The sequence below is a fragment of the Seriola dumerili genome, unplaced genomic scaffold, assembly GCF_002260705.1.
Source record: "Seriola dumerili isolate Sdu_G_001 unplaced genomic scaffold, Sdu_1.0 BDQW01001815.1, whole genome shotgun sequence".
Taxonomy (NCBI): Eukaryota; Metazoa; Chordata; class Actinopteri; order Carangiformes; family Carangidae; genus Seriola; species Seriola dumerili.
This window is the reverse complement of record NW_019176070.1, coordinates 830,141-853,352: the sequence shown is the minus strand read 5'-3', so window position 1 is coordinate 853,352 and position 23,212 is coordinate 830,141. Positions and strand designations below refer to the sequence as shown.

The 23,212-nt window shown below is 40.9% G+C and overlaps 1 protein-coding gene across 1 annotated transcript in view; it reads right to left on the bottom strand.

Annotated features, from left to right (window-relative positions):
- The window catches only part of trabd2a (TraB domain containing 2A), a 56,061-nt gene extending 35,908 nt beyond the window's left edge, over positions 1 to 20,153 (bottom strand). Inside the window, exons 1-2 of the mRNA XM_022768697.1 lie at positions 20,049 to 20,153; positions 17,980 to 18,540 (exon numbers count right to left, since the gene is read on the bottom strand). Of these exons, the coding sequence (XP_022624418.1) occupies positions 17,980 to 18,540; positions 20,049 to 20,153 (666 nt within the window). The remainder of the gene's footprint in view (positions 1 to 17,979; positions 18,541 to 20,048) is intronic.
- Between the last annotated feature and the right edge of the window lie 3,059 nt (positions 20,154 to 23,212).

Genomic DNA, 23,212 nt, shown 5'->3' with positions numbered 1-23,212 from the left:
TGCCGGAAAACGGTGTCTATCAAAACATAAGCATCTCCATGTTGCTTGTTTTGGTTAGCCAGCAATCCAAACCCCAAAATCTACTCTTCAAAATTAGAGAAGTGTCATTTGTGAAGCTTGAACAACTGCATGTTTGACAAACTATTTTAACCTTCATGCCATCAAACTGTAGAATGCTCACGGTGTGTTCAAATATTGTGTCAAATATGTATCCTGTGTTAAAGTCTGTGCATATTCACCTGTCCGCACGACAACTTTCCCTTTGGAGACACTAAAGAGGAGTAACACTTTACGTCACTGTTATACTTTCCGCTTCCGCAAGTATACGAAGGTACACGTGGGTCCGCTGGACGTAATTTTCATATGCAAGGCTCCGGCGTGGACGCCCCCGCGTAAACCACCAATTTGTTACGTCATCACGGACACTCCACTCGGCTTCTATGCTACAAAGGTATGAACCGCGCATGAGCTGAAAAACAAACATGGACGCTCAGTTTGAAGAAAGGCTGTGTGAGGACGTTCGCCGCTAATCTCACCTCTACCATTCATCTTTAACAGAACAAGTACATGAGACTTTGATTCGTGGTACATAGACGACGAACCACCGTGCATGGATGGAACGCCTCCCCCAAGCGGAGTATAAAGGAAAACAACTGTGGTGTCCTCAGATGTCAGTGTACGCGACTGTGACTGAGACCTCACTTTAACTAATTAGCATCTCTCAGCACTAAATAAACACTTAATAAACACACTATAAAGTAGTTGTAAGCAGATACAAGGACGTTTTTAAGTGTCTATTAACGTGCGGTGTTGACATTAATAAATCTGCTCATATCTGCTTACAGCCACACCAGTGAATACTGCCTATAAATGAAGCTTAGACCCACAAACCACGTTTCTATGAAGCCGGGAATACAGTTCTCTCTATTTCTCTCTGTGTGTTCTCTGTGTTTCTCTCTCTCTTTATCTCTGTCCAAAACCTCTCTCTCTCTATCTCTCTCTCTCCCCCTCTCTCTCTCTCTCTCTCTCTCTCTCTCTCTCTCTCTCTCTCTCTCTCTCCAAAAAAACCATTCTTGCGGGGTGCATTTACCTTGGTGCCCGGACGCAGCCAAATATTTAGGCTGTCACAGGGAATCAGTCTCAAACCAAATGGCTGATGGTGTGTGTGTATGTGTGTGTGTGCGTGTGTGTGTGCGTGTGTGTGTGTGTGTGCGTGCGTGCGTGTGTGTGCGCACATCTAGGATTGCGGTGATTGAAATGTCAACTTCTCAAACCTCCCACCCTATCCTGCTTCACTATACCCTGAAGAACAAGCTGTACGTGACTCCCAAGCGACACACCCTTGATAAAAGAGACACACACATGCCAACACATTTCACTCGCACACATCTGTCACGATGAAAAACTGGATGACGAACGAATGAAATTAGAAAGAAATAAAGGCCCGGTCAAAGTCAGTGATTAGCCAATTAATTGACTGACAGAAAATAAATTGCAGACAATTCTGATGAATGAATTAATCATCAAGCAAAACAAAACATAAAAAAGTAACTCTGTCACTTTGAGACTAGCAGCACAAAAATTTAATTTCGCAAACACATTCAATCACACACATACACACACATGGTGGCACCAGTCATCATGCTCACTGACAGAGTTTGTGAGAGTTGGCAAACACAGACATCCACTGTTCATAGACTTTTTTTTACTGCTTGTCTTTGTGTCTGTCACACTCCCTCTCTCTCTCTCTCTCTCTCTCTCTCTCTCACACACACATACATGCACATACAAACCCCCACAGAGCAGCCGACCAGCCACTCCATCAGTCCATCAGTCCCACTAAGAAACAACACGTGGGTCTTGAAAACACAGCGAGCCACAAGGAAAACAGCCATCAATCTCTACAACTGTCTGTTGACTGAAGGAACGCTGTTAATCTTCAGGACAGCGCAAGTCAAGAACAACACAGCAGAACTGTTTCATGCCGAGAGTCAAAGCAATGCAGCTGTGAGCACTTACTATGGATACTCACTGACCATCCAGGTATTCACATTGTGTGTGTGTGTGTGTGTGTGTGTGTGTGTGTGTGTGTGTGTGTGTGTGTGTGTGTGTGTGTGTCATCATGCAAACTGGGAAAGAAAAGTAAATCAAGTCAAGATTGAATGCAAGCAAAAAGCAGCGATGTTGCAACCAGTGACAGCAACGAAGATCCATAATCACCAGAAAACTGGTTTTAGTGTCGCTAAACTGGCTACTGTTCTTTGTTCAGCCTGTTTCTTTAGTTCAGCGTGTAGTATTTTAGGATTATCTTTAGTATTTCATCTTCTGTGCATCACACACACTTCCACAGATGCATCCCTCAGCTGTCACTGCCAGGTAATAAAACTGAATCAAGTAATCATCACTTAAACTCTTTAGGAAGGCTTCATATTTCTGGGCAGAGACACACACACACACACGTGTATATATAGCTTCTGCTCTGACGTCACTCAGTTTGACCTCTCAAGGACTCTAAAGGTCATTAATGGACTTCCTCCACAGATCCAGTTGTTAGGTTCAGGTCACATAAACTATAAACTATGTTGAACCTCCATCATTTCAGAAATTGTTCAGAAAGGACACACATGATGAAAAAAGGAAGGGAAATCAAAACTTGTGACTATGTATCGGTTTGCAGCCAGCACCAGCTAATTCAACGTGCAAAGAGTAACTTAGATATTTATTTTTCTTTTCTTCTATAGAGTGTAGAGTGTTCGAGCCACTGTTAGAAAATGATGACAAGAATAAAGTAATGATGATGAGGAAAATGTTGTCAAGAATAAAGTGGTTTTATTGAGAAAAGACAGTGGTTTTATATTGAGATAAAAAGTTGTAACATTGATCATCGTTGATTCTAGAGCACAGTGGTATATATATATGTTGTGTATGATGTGTATGTTATGCTTAGATTAGATGGATTGGATTACCTTTTATTTGCAGCACATTGTTGGTTAGGTTAGGTTGGCTTGTAACAGTAGTCAAAGGAGTTTAAAACAAATAACAAAATGAAGGCACTGGTTGATGTTAATGTTTTCCGCAAAAATGAAAATCACATAAAAAGCATCACATTTCATTGCTCTCTGCTGTAAATCATGTATCTCAAAGACTGGTGGTTTTGGATTCCTCGAATAACCTGAAGGGAAAAGTGCTGCTTCATGGGTGGAGAAAACTTGTCTTGTTTTGTTTCAGATTTTACTATTACTTAGTGTGTTGAAGCCATGCAGCTCCTTCAAAAAAAAAAAAAAAAAAAAACAAACGCACTGCATTTCGACTTAGACACAGCAAATCTCCTGCAGGATGATGGGTACAATTTTGTTAAGACAACAAGTTCTCAGCACTGGACAACAAAAACAGCAGGCAGGAGGGCCAGAAATAAATCTCCAACTTTTGACTCTGCAGAAGTCAGATAGAGAGACAGCGGGAATCAAAAACCCACACTGCACTGTTTACAAGTATCAGCAATTCCCTTAAACCACTGGCCCAGACTCAGAACCAAAGCACCGCTGGCAAATCAAACTGGAGACGCCACGCACGCACACACACACACGCCACCGCACAGCTGGGCACGTTCGCATTAATATGGATATCAACAGTTTCCGTCAGCTTGCTTTAGTTCCCTTGCTCTAAGCAAAAACACTGAGTCGAAGCACAACATGTGCAACATCGACCTTTAACTCCATCACCAGTACACACACTAAAGTCTGACAAACGCACAGACAGAATGAGTCTATGTCATGGAAAACAGGACTTGGTATCCAAACCAACTGTGAAATGTATCTGTTTATTGTGGTGAAAGACTGATCAATACAGGAGACAAAGGGACTGAGAGAGATAAACAGAAAACGAAAACAATATTTGGAGACGAACAGTGGGAAGAAAGAGAGAACCGGGCCTGCAGGGAAAGAAAAAAGAGATAGAGTGATATGATGGAAAGACATAGAGAGAGAGCGAGACAGAGGGAAGGGAGCGATGGTTGTTGTTGTGCAGACGTCTGCCTCGACCCACAGCCTCACGACCACAAACGTCTAAACAGCCAATGAAATATGTAAAACATTCAAACATACTAAATGTGTTGGGAGTTCAGTTTTCAGAAAAACGTCTCCTCTCATTCAGGAGGACTGCACACACATAAACATGCTCCTGTCATGTGAGGTTACGACCAAAATAACAACTGTCAAAGCTACACAAAGGATACAAGATAAACTAAAAAAAGACTTTTTACAGAGCAATTTTAGACCAAGTTTAGATCAGGGGAAGAAGTGCTGTGGGAAGAGAGACACACTGAGAGATGTGGGGACAGAACGCGGTTTGCATCTGATTTTAGATCACAACTTGGGGATTTAGCCACTAAGTATTGTTAAGAATCAAATCAGTTTTCATCTAGTGTCTCTGGTGTGACGTGCTCAGTAACATTACGCTCAACATATTTGACCATGAAGGAATTCGTAGGTAATAACAGATAAATCACTTAGTCTGTAAAATATGAAAACAGTGAAAATGCACATTAAAATTTCCTTCTTGACTTCTTCACATTGTTCTGTCCGATCAGCCAAAAGCCCAAAAATATCCAAATTTACAATGATATAAAACAAAGAAAAAGCAGAAAATGTTTTGATTGATAAATGACTTAAACAATTCAACAATTATTGTTGCTGTTCGACCCTCAGGGGACCTTGAATGCCTGTAAAAAAAAAAAAAAAAAAAAAAAAAAAAGAAAAAGAAAAATTCATGGCAATCCATTTACTACCCTACTAGTTGAAATATTTCAGTCTGGCCACCAAAGTGGTGGAAAAACCAAACCCACTTTGACATCCGTAGAGCCATGTCCCTGGCAGGACTATTAAGTTATCATATCCAGAATGGTGTCCAAAACTATGAAAATAACACCAAGGTTGTGAAAACCTTTGTACAGGGACCACAACACAGAGAGGCCAGACACACAGATCGAGTGAAACAGGGTGGTGAAATGAGCATGGAGTCCAAACAGCAGTGTCGCTGTTAAACTCTCACAGGTTTTATGAACTCAGCTACCGCAGGCAGACAAACCCCCAAAACACAAACAGTCTTTGGGTGGAAACAACCCTGAAAACCTTCACCCACAGCGTGGAACTGCGTGTGGGAGGTGGTGGGAGGAATCTGATATGCATGTTTATGCCTTATGTGTTGGTCTGAAGTGTGTGGACGCTTGAACAAATGCTTAAAAGCATGTGTTGAAATAATAGCTTACTGTGTGCTCTTGGTAATGTATCTGTGAGTGCGTGTGTGTGTGAATGTGCGTGTGTGTGTGTCTGTGTATGTGTGTGCGTGTGTGTGCCTAAGCTTAAATCTGAGAGAGACATCTAGGAAGAACAAAAAGCAGTGATGCACCATTATCACTTTTTTAAATGCCAGTAGATGATACTGATGACATATTTGCAACTTAATTAGTTTCTCTAGCCTTCAGTGACTGAGGTGATGAAACTCATTATGGTACCATCCATTTCTGGAAGTCTCTGGTTTTGGTTTTTTACACGGCTCATCAAATTATCAAAAAAATATCAGGTACCAACTGATAGAAGCCTGATATTTGATGCCAACAACGGTGTTGGTATATTTTTGACCACTTTTTACATTTTTAATAATATAACATAGATAAATGTATGCATATATACAGTAGAGGGTAGAAAGAAAAATGTAAAAAGTCATCATTATTTCCTCTAAAGAGACACGGTGAGCGCCACACACAAAAACACAACCACACACCACAGGTTTCTCCCTCTCTCTCCCCTTTACGGATGCAAAACAAGTCAGAGCAGCGGACCATCACATTTCCAGTTGTGTTCAGACCAATATCTGTCAGTCATCCAAGAAGCAACAACTATTAATCAAAATGAAAAGTGTTCCCCCTGAAAAGATCTTATCTAGAAGCTACAACGGCAGGCTGTTAGAGCTGGCAGCACTGTTTTCACCCGTGTTTTTTTACATGCTGCAGGGAAAGTGTGCAGACCACAAGACACAAAAATCCAACATTATATCAACTGCTGTTCTGCGGCGTGGCAAATACTGGAAACATTTTTGTTTTCAGTAAAGTAAAACAAAAGTTCAAACTATCTTTCCCTATATTTGAGAAAGAAAACAAGGCAACCGCTAGCAGAAGATTCAAAATACATGTCAGATTATCTTAAATAGTTATTTCGATAGACTGTGACTTACTGCATTTGATTGTTACCACATAACAGCTGATCACTAAAAACTGTTCTGGATGTAGAAAACCAATTCTACATCAACAGCGCCTCACAGATGCTCGGTGACGTAGTGACTACTCATGGGGTTAATGACCTGGTTGATGAACTGCTGTAGCTGGTGAGCTAACCAATGACCGCTCACTTCCTGGATATTCTCAGCAGTTTCTCTCATTATTATTTTTCTCAGCATTGCACACAATGTCATTCAATTAAAACGTTGTTGAAGAGGGAAAACAGAGCTCTCCAGCTAACCACCTCGCTAACAAGCAGTTAGCAAACTTGATAGCTCATTAGCTTAACGCAATCGGGACAAAAACTTCTCACAGTTTATTCAAAGACCTATATTGGCTCAGCTTTTACACCAACAGAGGAGGTTAGATAATGGCTAGTAAGCTACGCTAGCTCCCTCTGTTTGTGGTTCTCTTGCTCCCCATTTCCTAAAAGTTCAGTACTGTCAACAGCGTAAATTTGTGTTCAAAGTTGAACATTCCCACACATTTATTTTGCCTACTCTGGCAGATTCTCAAATCGCAACAGCTCCATTAGAATGAATTGATTTTACCACAATATTTTATTCTACTTTAAATCCTGCCGTGTCCAGGTCTATACACCGTCCCACTGATGTACATCCACCTCTGCAGTAGCCACATTACATTTTACTTTTAAGACAGTTTGTATTAACTGCTGTCTGGTCAAATATTTTACAGGCACCCATAGTGAGGATTCAAACAACAATGCAATCACTGAGACGGTGTGAACACTAACATGACGAGTCACAGACGAGCAACGACATGAATGTCAGAGAGCAACTTTGCAGTGTCGCTTGAAAAACATCACCCTGCTGGAAGAAATTCCTGCTGATGTTTGTAGCCTATATGTCCGTCAAGACGTCTGGTTGTCTGAGCCTCAGTCAGGTCACAAACTTCTGTGGACAACAGCAAAATCTGACAAAATCCTTCCTATGTGGCGCTCACCTGATAAATTCCACTAAAAGTCATCAAAAATCTGGTCTGGAGCCAGAAAGACGCAAGTGGATTTATGGAGAGGTTTCTAGACAATGACATGTTCTTTCTAACTTCAACTCTTAATACAATTGTCAAATAAGTTTGATTTTATGAGCAACTTCTGTACAGAATCATGTGAAATTTTCACTGTGCACACCACTTTTGTTAATTTTGTACAATTTTACATTATAATGGATTTTTTTTTTTTTATATATAATTTGGTTTGAGTTTCTTCGTTGTAACACATACAGTATCTCTACTGAGTCTCAGGATCTGAAAGGGGAGTACATGCTCAAACACTCTCTGTGCGTAAACAAGGTCACCTCAAAGCAAGTCGGAGAAAAATGAATCCTTTCTCTGTTCTGAAAATCACAAATAAGAAATCAATTCAACCCCAAATTACAACGTGGCTGCTGCACAAAACCTTCCCACAGTTTCCAGGTGACAGTAATAATCCTGTGTGTTGGAGTTTGCGGACAGCTTTGGCCTTGTGCTGCTCGGCTGAAATCCAGCCGGGTTTGGCTCGTGTCTACAGGTGGTGGAGAAGCTGGATTTAATCCAGACCAGCCACAAACCTGCTCAGTACAGGGAAAGCATGAGCATACCGGGAGCAATTCATAAGACTTCATGTCAGATTGTGAGAGGTTACTGCTCATTTGAAAATTGAACCCCTGTTCTGAAAAGCATTTTTGTCTCTAATTTCTTAGAATGGAGCAGATTGATGATCCTGACACTAAAAATTCGAACTCTTTTTTCAGGTTTTTTTTTTTATTATTGAATCATTGCCTCAGTTAGATACTACAGTGTCTCGTGCTAGTTTCAAGTGAGTAATTTTCAATTTTAAGGAATTAAAAGTTGATCATGTGTAGGTGAAATAGGCGTAGGTGGTTTCACGCTCTGCTGCATGCCTGCTCAGAGGTCACTGTACCTGAGCTCAAACGATTAGATCACAGTCGTCTTTGGACAAAGGCATTAGGCTTTTCACTACTGACGTGTATCCGCATGTGAAGAAGACCATTATTCCCTTCTCATCTGATAGCTATCGTGTCCATTCAATGTAACCCGAATCAAACCAAAGCACAAAAATGACAGCCAAAATTGCTGTTACAGGAAAATTGTGAGTTTGCACTTAATTCAATATGGTGTTATGGAAGTTTAGCAGTAATGCTACAAAGTTATGTGCTGTCAAATCACTGCAATATCAGTTCATGTCTCGTTAGTGGCAAAAGTAAGCAAGCGCCAAAAGTATGTTACCATGAAGTTAGTGTTACCATGAAAGTAAAGCATTAATGTTCCAGTCTGAGAAAAAAAAAGGATAAATTGCGTATCATTTATAGGAAAAAAGAATAATGAGATAAAATGTGTCACTGCAGTCTGAATTTCACATCAAAACAGTCTCTGTGTGTTTTGCCCTCTGGGTTAAGACGTGTTAAAACAATGAAACCCCCCCCCCACACAAGGTGTTTTGAGTGAAGACTTAACTGAAATCTACAGCGTTTCGATGCAACAGGAGACATCTGCCGACCCGCATAATGAACTGTTTTTCACAGTGACTGTATCTTGATACTGTAGCTTACAAAATATTATTAATCCTGCGGAATCAAGCTGCATTTTTTTTCAATACACATGAATAAATGTAATTACCGTCTTCCCCAAAAAGGAGTGTGTGTGTTTGTGTGTTTGTGTGTGTGTGTGTGCGTGTGTGTGTGTGTGTGTGGCATTCCTTAATTTTCATCACTCACATGCTAATTCAGTGCTGACCTGTCGTAGCTTAGTAATAACGATGACCCAGCCTGCAAAAATCTTAACTTGCACAACAATAGAGAGAATGATGGGCACCTAACAAATTAAAATGAGTATTATAATGACTCTAATTGCTCTTACGTCTAACTTAAATTAGCTTTAAAGATGGGAAGGCCGGCTGTTAGGTGAGTGTTAAGTACATTTGTAGATGCTGAGCTTTTCTTACTTAAATGAAGGTGGAGGCACACTGCGAGACAAGCAGAATCACAAATGTGTTTTCAGTGTTTGTCTGTGAGCTGTTTGTCCTCGGCGAGGTTTCACAATCAGATGCTGGAACAGGGAACGGAAAACTGCCTGCTAAAATAAGCAGTGGCAGAGATATCTGTTATTCCATCTGTAATTACATTCAGAGTTATTTTTACTTGTCCTATTTCAGTTATTATACATTAATCCTTGGAGGAGATCAAGTCATTCATTAATTAATTCTAATTAACCGTGTTTAACTTGAGTGTTACCCAGAGCCCATTTGGCCAACTAAAGCATTGCTTGTGTTTTGTGTTATCAGAATCAAAGTATTTTTACCCACTGAGCATTTACAATAATATACATGCAGAACAATTTTCAGGGGATGTAATACTACAAAATTCTGTGTATTTAAAGGAAATCTACACTGATTTTAAAGCAAAAATGTATAAAGATAGAGTATTTTCTCTATTTTCTCTGATTTAAAATAATAATAAAATATAAATTGTAGAGATGCCTTGAGGGCATCTTACAGAACAGTGAGGATGCCAAAGCCAGAAAGGTATTGTATTTACAGCCACGTGGCCATAAAGGCCTCAATATGCAGGTTTTTATGTCCCCTTGAAAGTGCAGACAAATCATGGTGACAAGCATTACAACAACCTCATTCAGATTATTTTTAAGCATCAAACATTAGTAGGAAAGCACAGCAATGATCGAGCTATGAGACTCCTCAGCCTGCACAAGTTTTTGTGACCTGGTGTTAAGTCAGAGAGACAAGCTATTAAATCCCTATTTGAGCTGCAGAAGCCTACATTACACAAGCAGGAAAAGCCTGCGGCAGTCTCCAGAAGTCAGACGCTTCTCCGCTGGAGTGTATTACTGTATATACTTTCAAGGATCCAAGCTCTTTTTTCTTGGCACACAGTTGGCAGCATCCAGCTGCATCTGATCCGCTTTCAATCAAATGTACTTGAAAAACAAAATGATGCAAATGGCTGAATTTACACAGGAATGGAAAATTGAATTTGTAAAAAATAATTTTTACCTTGATATGATGGCAGCAAAGAAACTTTGCAGTGTTTTAAAAAGTGAAATGGGAAAATTTGCATATGTTTAAGAAACAAAAAGCACTGAATAAACTGAAGAGAGCTATTAGCTACTAGGTTTGGAAAGAGATCAGTGCCAACGGAGCCTGGTTTTATCGCCCCCACACTGAAGACTTGAAACTTAATGTGATGATTGTGAATTTTGAAGCGAAGTGGTTAAAAAATCATCACAAACCCTGAAGGTAATGGGATTGAATCTTAGAGCTGGTATCACCTGAGTGGAGTAATAAAAAAAAAAGCTCATGAAACCAGCAGACTCACATTTACTTCATCATCTGTCACTAGAAAAGCAAAATCTCTCTCCTGTCTTCTTGTTTGGTTTGTTATTGAAATCGTCTTATCATCAATACAAACTGTCATCAATCTATATCACAGTCAATACAGCCAACAAATCGGACTGATGACCTCCAGGGCTTCTTTGCTCAGTAGCTTTTTTCTTTATAACGACTTGTTGACAGACTTCACGCTTCAATTTCTACCTATGAAGCTTTTGGAAAGAGGGGTTTTGAAAGTGAGACGAGCTCTGCATCTTTGTCCCCGGTGTCGTGTAACCACACAGATGGACAGATAATGTGTGAGGAAATGCCAGACATCTAATATGGGACTGTTTGGTCAACAGTGGGGAGGAAATGAAGCACCTCAGTGCCACATGAAACCAGGGACTCAAAGGAGGCTGTGAGGACACGTTGGAAATTCAACCGTAGAACTGTACACGCACATACATACACACACACAGACAGACGCTCATTCATTTCACGAACATGAACTCTTGCATACGAGCACAGAAATGCACTCGTACACACAAACATACAGACACAAACAATAATAAACAGAAACAGGCAATTATATGAACAAATACACACTGGACAAATGCACTGTACACTGTGATGAAACATGGAAACTTTACTCCCTTTGATCAAAGTGGAATGAAGTCAAATTATAAATTACAAACTATTTGAAGATGAAAATCAAATCAACAACTCATGAGCTGAATAATATAAATCACATCCTACAATGAAAGAGAAAATAAATACACAGCTGTACTGCAAAGCATGAGCTGCGTAACAGGAGCATTTATCTTATGGTGAAACATGGGAAGACTGTTCAAGCATATGTCAAGATATTTCACTTTAATCCATCTTTGCGCACAAACGTCTACTTTTTCTGGTTTTAAGGAATTATACTGTCTCACATGATGACATTTACTTGGAATAAGTTATCAGATATTTAAAAAAAAATGTCCCCCTACTTTATCATTTGTCTAAATAACAAATGAATATTCTTTAGGATGAGACAATCATCTGGCAGAGCATTAAAGCTGCACTTGAAATACCTTAATGAGCTTAATAAATGTGAGTATAGGTTATGATTTATTGCTGTTCTTTGTCAATTTTTTGGGCTGTGTGAGGACACACATATACATTTCATCACTGCAGGCCATTCTGCTCTGATGATCATTGATTCAATGGACCGGATAGTTATGGTTCTTTCCACAGGGACAAAATGAGATTTAATCAGGTTTGCTGCCTGTGTGTTGCTGTGTAATACTGTCATCACGCCAGCATATGTTCTCTCTCTCTCTCTCACACACACATACACGCATACAAATACACGCACAATCTATTATGTGCAGCAACCAAAACTACTTCCCCATTCAAAACATTTTTTTTTTGAGGAATAGACATTTTCGGAAATGCACTTACTCGCTTCGATGCCAAGAATGAGATGAAAAGTTTGATACCACTCTTGATCCATACACAAAGTGTAAGAATGTCAATATGTGGTTTTAAGTGGGGGGGGTGGGGGTGGTGGTGGTGGTGGTAGGTGGGTGGGTGCAGTGACTGTGGGAAGTCACCCAGCCAAGAAATAGTCCTGGACACAACCTCCCGTAACACTACAGATCGTCATTTATAGTGTGGCTTTTGTACAGATTATTACCGGTACATGTATTAAAGATTATTAAACAAATGAGATATAAAGTGTGAAATTACTGGGCTTTAAAAGTGTTGGTAGACTGGCTCTTTCCATCTGTTTCCAGTCTTTATGCTAGGCTGCTCGTGGCAGCTTCCTATTTACTGTACGGGCATAAAGGACATTTCCAAAATGTTGAACTGTTCCTTTAAAAGTTGACCTATGACAAAAGTGCATTTTTCTCACTCAGCACACGTGCACATGCAGACACGCATGCACACATCCTCATCATCATTATCATCATCATTCTCATTCGGGGTAGAGACAGATTTTCCTCTGTGGGCAAGCTCTGGAAATCAGTTCGCCCAAACGCGCTGCCCATGCCGGGCTGGAAAATAAGGGCGGCCATTGTACTGTCTGCAATGTGTAGCATCACTTTTTATAGAATTTACATAACCAACGCACTTAGCAGCCATTACGATCACGACAAAACAGGGTGTGGGAGTTTTGAGATGCTCACACTTTGTGACAGCGTCTGTCCCGTCCAATGAGTTTCGGTCCGGAGTGAGCCTCCTGTTCGTATGTGACCTCTTAGATCTGAAGCATGGAAGCGATGTTTTCCCACAAATCTGCTGATTCAAAAACAAACCTTTTTTGCTGTAATTGGGAACAGATCTCACTCCCTGTGTGAAAAGAGCATTTCTTGACCCAGGGGTTGAGATGATCTGTTAAAAAACACTGTAACTAAACCCTGTAATCCCAAATCCTGGAGGTGTTATGTAAGGAGATGTAAGCAGGAAACAAAAGCTTGGATATGAGCCTGATATGCTTGTTATAGCCACATTTAAGGAAGAGCATTTTTCTGAAATTGGGTATGGAAATATCTAAATTACAGACAGGCAGGAAGATATGATAATTGGGTTAAAATCACCAGTGCTATTGAGCCTGATTCATGCTCAGTTTCACATTGGGCAGAAGTTATGTTTGGTTTTGGCTAGTGAAATATCTTTCTCATATTTTATGCTTCTCCTCACAAGATTAAAAGAGAAAAGAGAGATGAGAATTGAAAATGTAACGAGAACTGAAGTGTGTATTCAAATGAGAAAACTTTGCTTTTCTCTCGGGTTATAAAAGTGGGTTTTGTTTTGGATTTCACGGGACCTTGCCTCGTGAAACCCGGCAGATCCAGAGCCCTGTAACCCGTCAGTTCAAGTGAAAAAAAAAAAAAAACACAACCGAAATGACAGGGTTGTCAAACACAGGTAACGTCATGGTACCTTTAATGGAGACCGAGTCACGCCTTCCTTCCTTAATGGCTCTTCTACTGATCTCAGTCTGCATCTCAGCTCTCCTGGTTCCAGTCCCTCCTGGTCATGAATGAACCGAAAGGGCTCCAAACATTCCTTCCCTGTTCTCATAGACGTACACTGAGACCTGCATTCATCACCTCTACATGCACCATTACTCCCAGTGATGGGAGGAAAGAAACAACACTTTCATTAGCAGGTCTGCTCCACTGAGGTGTGGAATGTCCCGTGGGTTTCCAACAACAGTGACAGAGAAAGCCGGCCTTCATACAGCTATTGTTGTCCTCAACAAGCTCACTTAGTGTAATGGGCAAGGCTGAGCCCGCTCTTCAAAAGACGAGGGGCACCGTGCAAGAATAAGAGCAGTCATGCTTAGCCAGATTAGAGATCTGCGTAAAGAAAGTATAATTCATTGTAGTTTTGAAAATAATAAGCTCAAGGGGCTTAATTTATAGTGGGAGGCAAACTCAAAAAATGGAAACATCACTTGTAATAAAAAAATTAAAAAAAAAAAAAAAGCTCCCTACCTTTTAAATGCATTGTATATGTATAATAGGCAAATTCAACACAGCCACACAGACAGGGAGCAACATTTTAGGGCATTTTCCCTTTAATACAGACTTGTCAGGACACAGTGACAGTCAAAACTACGACAAAGAGAAACTCAAAAAGATGTTGAAAAAGGCAAAGGCACCAATATGCTTCGACCAAAGTGCCTTTTGGACGGTGGAACAGCATCTGAAAACAGCTGTCTGAAATTGGAATTGGGTGCCTGGTGTTTCTGACAATTTTTGTGACTTTCTGAAGAGGACGATCTGTCAATCACGACCACTAAACGCCGGTGTGGATATATTTAAACTATGACAGTCAGCTTTTCCCAACCTCGACTGTGGGCTCTCAGAATAAACATACACACTTTTGCCTTTAGATGTAATCATTTCACATATGCTATGAATTGTTTCCTGCATACACTAACCTTTAAATATTTGACTATGAAAACCTTGCCATCATCTCAGGAGCCCAGTTTTCACCATAATAACATTTGAGTCAAGAAACTGTCCACTGAGAATCAATTGAGCCTGGAAGCTGGAGGACCATTCATTTGAAATGTGGAGTGGTTTAGATAATGCTTCACTGAGATTAAAAATGTCCCAGCCAAGAGAGCAGAGGATAGTGTGATTAACCCTCTCTCGAACTTTACCGAAAACAATCTAACCTGTTTGCTGTAGACGTGAAATGAAGCATGAATACGAGGCCTTCTTCTGAGCTACACTTCAGTACAATACCACAACGACCACAATGATTTCCCAGCGTGGAAATCAGAGACAAAGACCAGAGACATGACCAGCAAATGGTGCATCTGTCCATTCGGGGTTTGTGTTAATGTTTCACTGAGGAAGAGAATGCCTGCACCAACTCTGGCTAGAAAATATGAACCATTCAAACCAAGTAGGTAGGATGTCAATATGTGTCTCCACTAAACAAAGGCGCGAGGACAGAAATTTTTCACTACTTCAGTACATGAACTTTTTTTTTTTCCATTTGCCTTCCCGTTTCCTTTACAGTCTGCTTCATGCCAAATTCAAATGGCCAGTGAAAACATTACAGAGACTATTACAGACCGTAAATACTGTTCTCTAGTTGTAGCCTGATTAAACAGTACTTTCAGTCAAGAATGGCGGCCGAGGCGGCAGTATTGTTTCACCAAGTGTGTATCTCACTCATCACACTCTATCTGGACATCTTACAGTTGAGTTGAACTAAAAGGTTTTAAATGGAATTGCCCTTTTCAACTACAAGGCGAAACTGTGGTTGAATAAAAAAAATGTTTACTGAAGTATTAAGCGGGCTGCTTCAAGTCGGCAGGGTTAAGGCGTCCATCAAGCTGCTGTTGATTAGATTGAAACTGAGTGTGGAAATTATGGAGTGCCAAGCTGTGCGCTGTGTTGGTGCAGTGTCAGAGTAGAGGTTGTTTCTGGGACACTAGAATTCATTGTTGAGACTCCTGGAGGCTTTATGGACTTAATTCAATGAAGGCTGCATGATGGGAGGTTTTCAGTCTTTATAGCCCTGTTGACAAACCCAATTTCAGCCACCCACTTTCTTTCTCTAACATCCATAACAACAAGCCCCCATATCTAAATGACAAAATAAGTTGTCAGTGCCTTCTAAAGAAAGACCGATGTGACGGTTACGAAAATGATCACTGATAGTCTGCCACCTCTTCGAGACTAATAAACTACTTTGTTATGGTTTAAAAGCAACATAAGAAATGTGATGCAAACCCTGGTCTCCAGTGTCATGACCAGGCACATTGTACATTGTACCATGAGAGGATGGTTGTCAGAAAAAAGGTCAGCCAATGGCCAGTGCAGTCTGGCCATTTCTGGTGATGCCAGTCACAGCTAAATTGCAAACTGATTTAAAGTGACATGAGAAATAGTTACATTTGCCAAAAACACAAGCATAACAGACAAGAAAAAAAAAGAAAATTGACTTCAGTATTTATTTTGTCATCTTATCTAAGTCATAGAAAACACTCCTAGCAATTGTTAATTCTTATTCATACTCCCCGTGTTTATCTAGAAATAAACACCGCCATGGGAAATTGATTTCCATTTAACTGCCTATGCAAACAAGTGACATTTTATATTTGACTGATTGTATATTATGCTGTATGATCGTTGACATCCCCCATTCTTCCTCTACAACTCAAGAGAATGGTAATAAAAGTGCTGCTGGGTGGTTCAGGCAGAGACTTTTAGTCTAAGAGGCCAACAAGGCCTACTTTAAAATAACAACATTTTAAGCTTCTGGGTGTTAGGCTAAATGGTCAAGTGTAATCCCCTTAGCTCCCGACCAGCATTAGTAGAAATTCCTCAATAATACGCAACATGATTTCATAGTGACTGCTGCCTTTGAGAGATGTTTGTAATGCTGAAAAGGTCACAAGGGGCACAGACAGACAGACAGACAGGCAAACAAAGGGACTTAAGTGTGCTGGTTTGAGGAACAAGGTTCCCTTTTTTCTGGCGATTTCAGACTTGAGTCATTAGGATCCATTTTTCTTTAATAACAAAGGACGTGGTGGAGCACGGCTGAATGTTTGTACAGCTGATTAACACCACACCTTTCTCAATTCGACTGAGCTATGGGAAAAAGAGAAAACTACACGCCTCTGTTGTCAAAAAAATTTTACAAATCTGCATTATACATCTGGTCTTTGTCATTTGTATTACACATCTTAGTCTCTTGAGCTGAAATTTTTGAGGAGATGTGAGGCCTCTAACTTGACATGAGTTTATTGAAACAAACCTAAAAAAAATTTGAAGGGTAAACCCACCAGCTGCGTCACGTAGCAATGCATCATTTGACACCCACAGCACACACTGGATGTATCATATACAGAAGAAGTGGACATGGTACGGTAATCACAATATGCCAATCTGCAGACTCAATACAGATTCTGCTTATCAACCTCAGCCAGTACCAAACACCAATACAATTCTCTTCCCAAATTTAAAATGTGGTTAACCCTCCATGTGGAGGTGATTAAGAAGTGTAAACTGAGGTAACGCTGTACCCACTCATGCATTATTGGGTTAGTTAAAGAGACTATTTCTATGTTTTGTTTCTCTCCGGCGAACATGGTTTCTTGCTGCAAGGTGTGTTTACAAGACAATAGGTTATAATACGCCCTCCGAGCAGCGCCACTTCTTCACGGCAGAATGAAGGCTACAGTGAGTCGCTATCGGAAAGTGTCGCGACAGGCCAGGGCTAGCTGATTAGCGTGCTAACTTCAGTGGAAAAAAAGATGTGATAGGGACAAGAGTAAACATTTGCGTTGCTTTCCACCACTGGAGACAGCGCTTGGTGAGTCAAGACATGACGTTTGATGCTGAACTTGTAACATTTCTTCCAGACTGGTAAGCAAACAGCTGTTAATGCTAACGCTGGCTGTGTAGCAAAAGCAAATCTTACAAATAGCTTCTTAAAGGTCAGTCCCTGTTCTCTGAGCTGTTCTTCTTATCAAATTTTGTTAATCACTGTGGTTTCACAGTGAAGGACTATCACTGCTCAGACATTGAGAAGCATTAATTGTGAAGCATATGCAGAAAGTGGCTAGTAGTTTCCACAGTAGCTTTGTGCTTCATTTGGTCTCCACACCAGGGAAACCATCAGTTTTCAGGAAAAGTAAAGGTGTGCCATAAACATCCACAGCAAATTTCAAGAAAAAACAGCCATACCTTTATGTACTACTAATACAACCATACTTTAGTATTAGACAGACTGACAGAATCATGAATTCGGAAACGTGCAAACGGTCACAGACATTGCTTAGAGTGTGCAACAGAAAAAACAAGCATACCACTGGCATTCAGAACAGTTTCAAACTCACCTGGGAAAAGTTGAGCCCATTGAGTGGATGGCACTGTTCCTCCACCTTCTCGACAGCCCCCGTCCTCTTCCTCATCCTCTCTGCCTCCTGGGCCAGGTACAGGTCCAGCACTGGCACCCCTCTCGTCTTAATATCTGCCTCAGTTAATGAATTCACCATCAGCATTACCCAAACTGGTCGCTTCCTCTCCCAGTTCCCAGCGATGGCATTGAAGAGATAGTCTGCGTAGAGTCCCTTCCCTCTCTGATCTGGCGTCATCCACGAAGGCATCATGAGTTTTACATACTCAAGGTGCCTTTTAAGTCTCCGATAGATGTCTCTGGGTAGGACGTCCTGCAGGTTTTCACCCTGGGGAAGCAGCTGACAGCTGGTCAGGGCTGAGATGGTGTAAGGGTCGGTCAGGTCCAGCTCAAAGTAGACAATGTTACTCTCCTGGAAGGCCTGCTTGGAGTTTTCAGGAATGAAGTCCCAAACACGTGTGTAGGGAACGTGGATTGTACCATAGAAATATGAGGGAGGATCCCGTTTGATCGTCCACAGGAAGGAGTTTAGATCAGTTTGCTGGGGGATAAAAAAAAAAAAAAGCTATTATTTTCATTATATATTAATCTGTTGATTATTTTTCTGATTAACTGATTAATGTTTATAGATGTCAGAAAATAAAAAATGCCTGTCGCAAGTTCACATGGCTCAGGGTTTTGTCGTCAGAGTATTGCTTTGTCTAACCAAAGGTTTTAGGCCCATAAACTTTTCATTTACACTGAAGAACACTGAAAGTCAGAAAATCTTCACATTTGAGAAGCTGGAAACATTGAATGTGTGCCATATTTAACGATCAAAATTATTCTCTGTCAATTGACCAAGCATTCTAGCACTGAATATTAGCAAGTCAGAAACATGTGTAAGACACATGGGGGAAATAGAGATATGAAAAAACAAAACAGAGAGTGGCACATTTACAGGAAAAGGAGAAGAATCTTTTATCAGTTGGAAGTTTCTTCATGACATTACAGTTTACATGTAAAGTGACACTGGGCCTGTCTGACACCAACGGGCAAAACCACCACTTTGTCTGTCAGAGGCTGTTTAGGAGACAGACTGCTAACAGACTGATAATGACTTATTAACAGGCCACTTAGGACCCAAGTGCCAAACAAACAATACACATGTCAGTGTTGCCCAGAATGTTTTGCCCTCTTGTTTCTGTTCCTGAATCCTGAAATGGCCTGTGAGCGTTTAAAGAACATGACTGGGAAATGAATAAAAAAATTTAAAAAATCAAAGAAAGGCTGAGAGGCAATCAATAAAAGGGAGGCTGAAATTTAATTCATTTGTAAAATACTAAAGAGAAACAGAGTAAATCTTGATCTGATGGTTTTGTCCCTAAACACACCTATGGACAGTGTGTAAAGCCAATACACAAAACTAGCATAGAAACAATCAAGGATGATTGACAGAAAATGTATCTGAGATTTTTGATAATTGATTATGCCATTTATCAAACAAAGTGGCATTTATTCCCTGATACAACATTTTTATATCATTCTTAATAATCAAAACATGATTATCATTATCAAATTTCTTTAACTTCTTTAGGTTTGGGACTGTTATGTCAGAAAAATAAGGTGAAGATGACACCTTGAGCTCTGAGAACTTGTGATGGGCATTTTAAACTATTTTTCCACAGATTTAGAACTAAAAAAGGTAATAAATTTATGATTAACAGATTAATCAATAACAAAAATAGTCATTAGTCCCAAAACTATACAAAACAGAACAAAGAAAATCATAGATTTCCTCCATAGACAGGACTGATTTCACCAACATATTCCACCTATACACTTTGATTTCAAAGTGGAAACAGGTTCAATGATTAAAACTGTAAGAAGAGGGTAGTTGGCCCTTCAGGGCTCCTTTAAAACTTTATGAACTGCTGCAAAATAAGAAAAAAATGATGTGGCTACTTTGAGGTGCCAAGATAAAACTTTACAATGGAAAACCGTTAAAGCGACTTTTACAACATTTAAGCGACGTAATTACTCATTTACTCTGGTGTCATGATAACTTACTTTCCTGTTTAACTCGCAGTTGGCGGAGTCCTTCAACCTCCACTGGTCTGCTCGGACCAGCAGCAACAGACAGGACTGAATGAATGCGCCCAAAGTGCCCCGCATCGTAGCTCTCTCCAAAGTGTGCACGGCAAGCCTGTGTTTGCTTCACAACGTGTTGCACCAACTATTCCGCAGAAAGCATATGGACGAAGCACTACTTCCACAGCCCCTCAGGCTCCATGCGGTCACGTAAAATGAGCTGACAAGTATCCGACAAACCGCCGGACAGGGGTCATGCCGGCTCGAGCCTGGACATGGACGCGGTGCTGCTGTTTCACGTGTGTTTGAGAGAGGGAGAGGTGGTCATTGGGGTTTACACGGGGTCAGATCATGCTCTCAGTGTTGGCCAGACTGCTCTCTCTCTCTCTCTCTCTCTCTCTCTCTCTGTCTCTCTCTCTCTCTCCGCATCTCCTTCCTTCCAGATGTCCCGCAAAGTGTGCACGAGCTTATCCAAAAGTTTGAGGGATTCGAGGCAAAATGAATCAACAGGTCCACGCAGCGTCAACGCACCTGAAGCCAAAAGAGATTTTTTTTTTTTTTTTAACCCCGGTTGTTCGGTTGGTGAGGACTGAAGATGACACTAGTGTGGATTTAACAAACTGCACGGACGAGTTGCACTTTCTAATGAAAAGTCTTAAAACCAAACTTCTCTGCACACTGATCTGTCTGTCCACCAGCTCCTCGCTGTTTGTATCTACGCCTCTGCAACTCTCTCCTACGTGTGTGTGTGTGAGTGTGTGAGTGTATGTGTGCGTTTGTGTGTCAGAGAGAGAGAGCATTTCTGTCAAGCAACTCCACTCTACCTACCCCCTAGGTTGCCTCCATAACCCTCCCTCCATCTCTCTCTCTCTCTCTCTCTCTCTCTCTCTCTCTCGGACACACACACACACACACACACACGTACACACGCACAAAAAACACACACGTGCGCGCGCAGCAGTAATGTGATTAAACAACACCGCGCCCGCGACGCGTAAAGTCTCCATTCCTGTCAATAAACTGAAGGTGCGGATGCAGAGCATTAAGATTAACACTGAGGAATGTAAAGCGATGCCAACATTTGATCAACATCATCCAGATTATTAATAGTTAGTGGTCCTGATTCCCTTTTTATTTTTAGTTTCAGACTGATGGGGTCTCTTGTTGTCGCCCTATAGGAGGCCTACAGACAATCAAGGGTGCCAGTGGAGATCCCGTGGATAGATTATCATACCCTGCTAGTTAATGCCTTACAAACTGGAGGCATTAACATGAGAAAACCCGCAATAACAGCGCTTTACTCCGAGACACAGCTGAGCACAGACATGGAAACCACAGAACTCCACCTTTTAATAGGCCCGAGGATCAGCAGACCTCATGCAGCAGCTGGGACGAGTTCACTCACCATATGTTAACCAAATGTAGCTTATTCCTTAACTTGTTGAAGTCGTAATTTTATCCCACACAAATTTATAATATCTTTATATAAAGTTCCATGTAGCCCAATCACAGTGCACTGCCTAGTTAGAGTCCATGTAGCCTAGAGATTGTTTGGAGCCTGAATGTTTCAGTGATGAATAGCCTACCTATTAAAATGAATATGTTCTCATATGAATTAAGTTTAAAAAAAAAAAAAAACGTGTTGTGGTGTTTAGCATGGAGGGGGAAAATGTTTTGTCCAAGATGTATGATCACTGTTTTCTTGATGTCACCTATGGCTGTGTTATAAACCCATACATGCATCAAATCCCACTAAAAGAAATACAAAAACAGCTCTTGTGAAACTTCAATGTGTGTCACCATGACTAAAATTTTCAGCGTGAATGACTGTTTGCTTTACCAGAAATTACAAGGACAAATGGTTGAACTTCACTGCACTGGATTTACTGGGCCATACTCTGCCAATCCCGCCCTGACAAAAGTGAAAAGGTGCTCAAGTGAAGTGAGGATCGCAGTTTTTATATGGCAGTCACACGGAGACAGACGGAGGAGTCTTTTGGTTGATTTGTGGCTGCGCCATAGTCTGTATACGAGGATAGCTGCACCTAGGAGGCCGATCTATGCTCCCCGGCTCTATGCTCCGTGCCGTCAAAACCCCTGGTTCACACGGGGGCAGCGAGCACATGTTGATGTCGTCAGACGTCTGAGTAAATACAAAACGGTTTGTTGACGCGAAGAACGACTCCGGGGCCTAATTCTCGTTGGTTGCTGTTTGCAGACAAATACGACAGACTGGAAAGATTATGAGGAGGCCGGGGCCGCCTCGCATGATAAGTGCTTTCAGCAGCACGAGACGATCTCACACACAGCAGACGCAAACTCATTGACTGTGAGAATGAGATGAATTCATTGACCGTTTGTGTGTTTTTAAAGCAAGGGGAAGACAAACTGAAATAAAACAGGACTTATGTGCAGTTTTGCATATGCATCGAAATTGTATAGATTGAAATATAAATATGTGCGTGTTTTAAAGACCAGCTCTTGAGAGTTTTCTGGCCATATGTGTGAAATATGGGACCATGATCATAATGAAATCCAAACTTTACCAAAACCCGTTAAAGCTCCACCTAGTGGAGGAAGTAATTTTTACCAGCTGTGCTTTTCTACAGTACTCAGCTTTTGTGCTTTGGCATCATCACACCAAGTTCAGTCATGTAAATTCAGAGCCGATGTTGAATTTTAAAAGACTGAAAGACAAAAAAGGAGAAGGCAGAAAGATGAACGCGAGGATGCAGGGTGCAAAGACAAAACACTGCATGAGAAGCAGAGCAGAGAGAGACAAACAGTTAAAACTGAGTGACGTCTCTCCAACATCCACTCATCCAAAGACTTCAGATCTGGCTGATCTGCCTCACTGTTTTTCACTGCCCTGAACCTGCATGGGCCACACTGGTGTCAGAAAATCATTTTGTAAGACGTTAGTGTCATTCACATCCAATTTCTTAACTGTTCATGCTATGTTTAATTCCTGGAAAAAGAAAAAGAACACCGGCGCACCGGGAACACAGCAAATCTATGTTAGATGTAGGCCTACAGTATATGGTAATATGAGATATGATCGTTGTTATTTTAGGCTATTCATACCGTGAGATGCCAGGAGAAAACTTTAAAGAAATACAGCAGCAGCATATAGTATCAGTGTA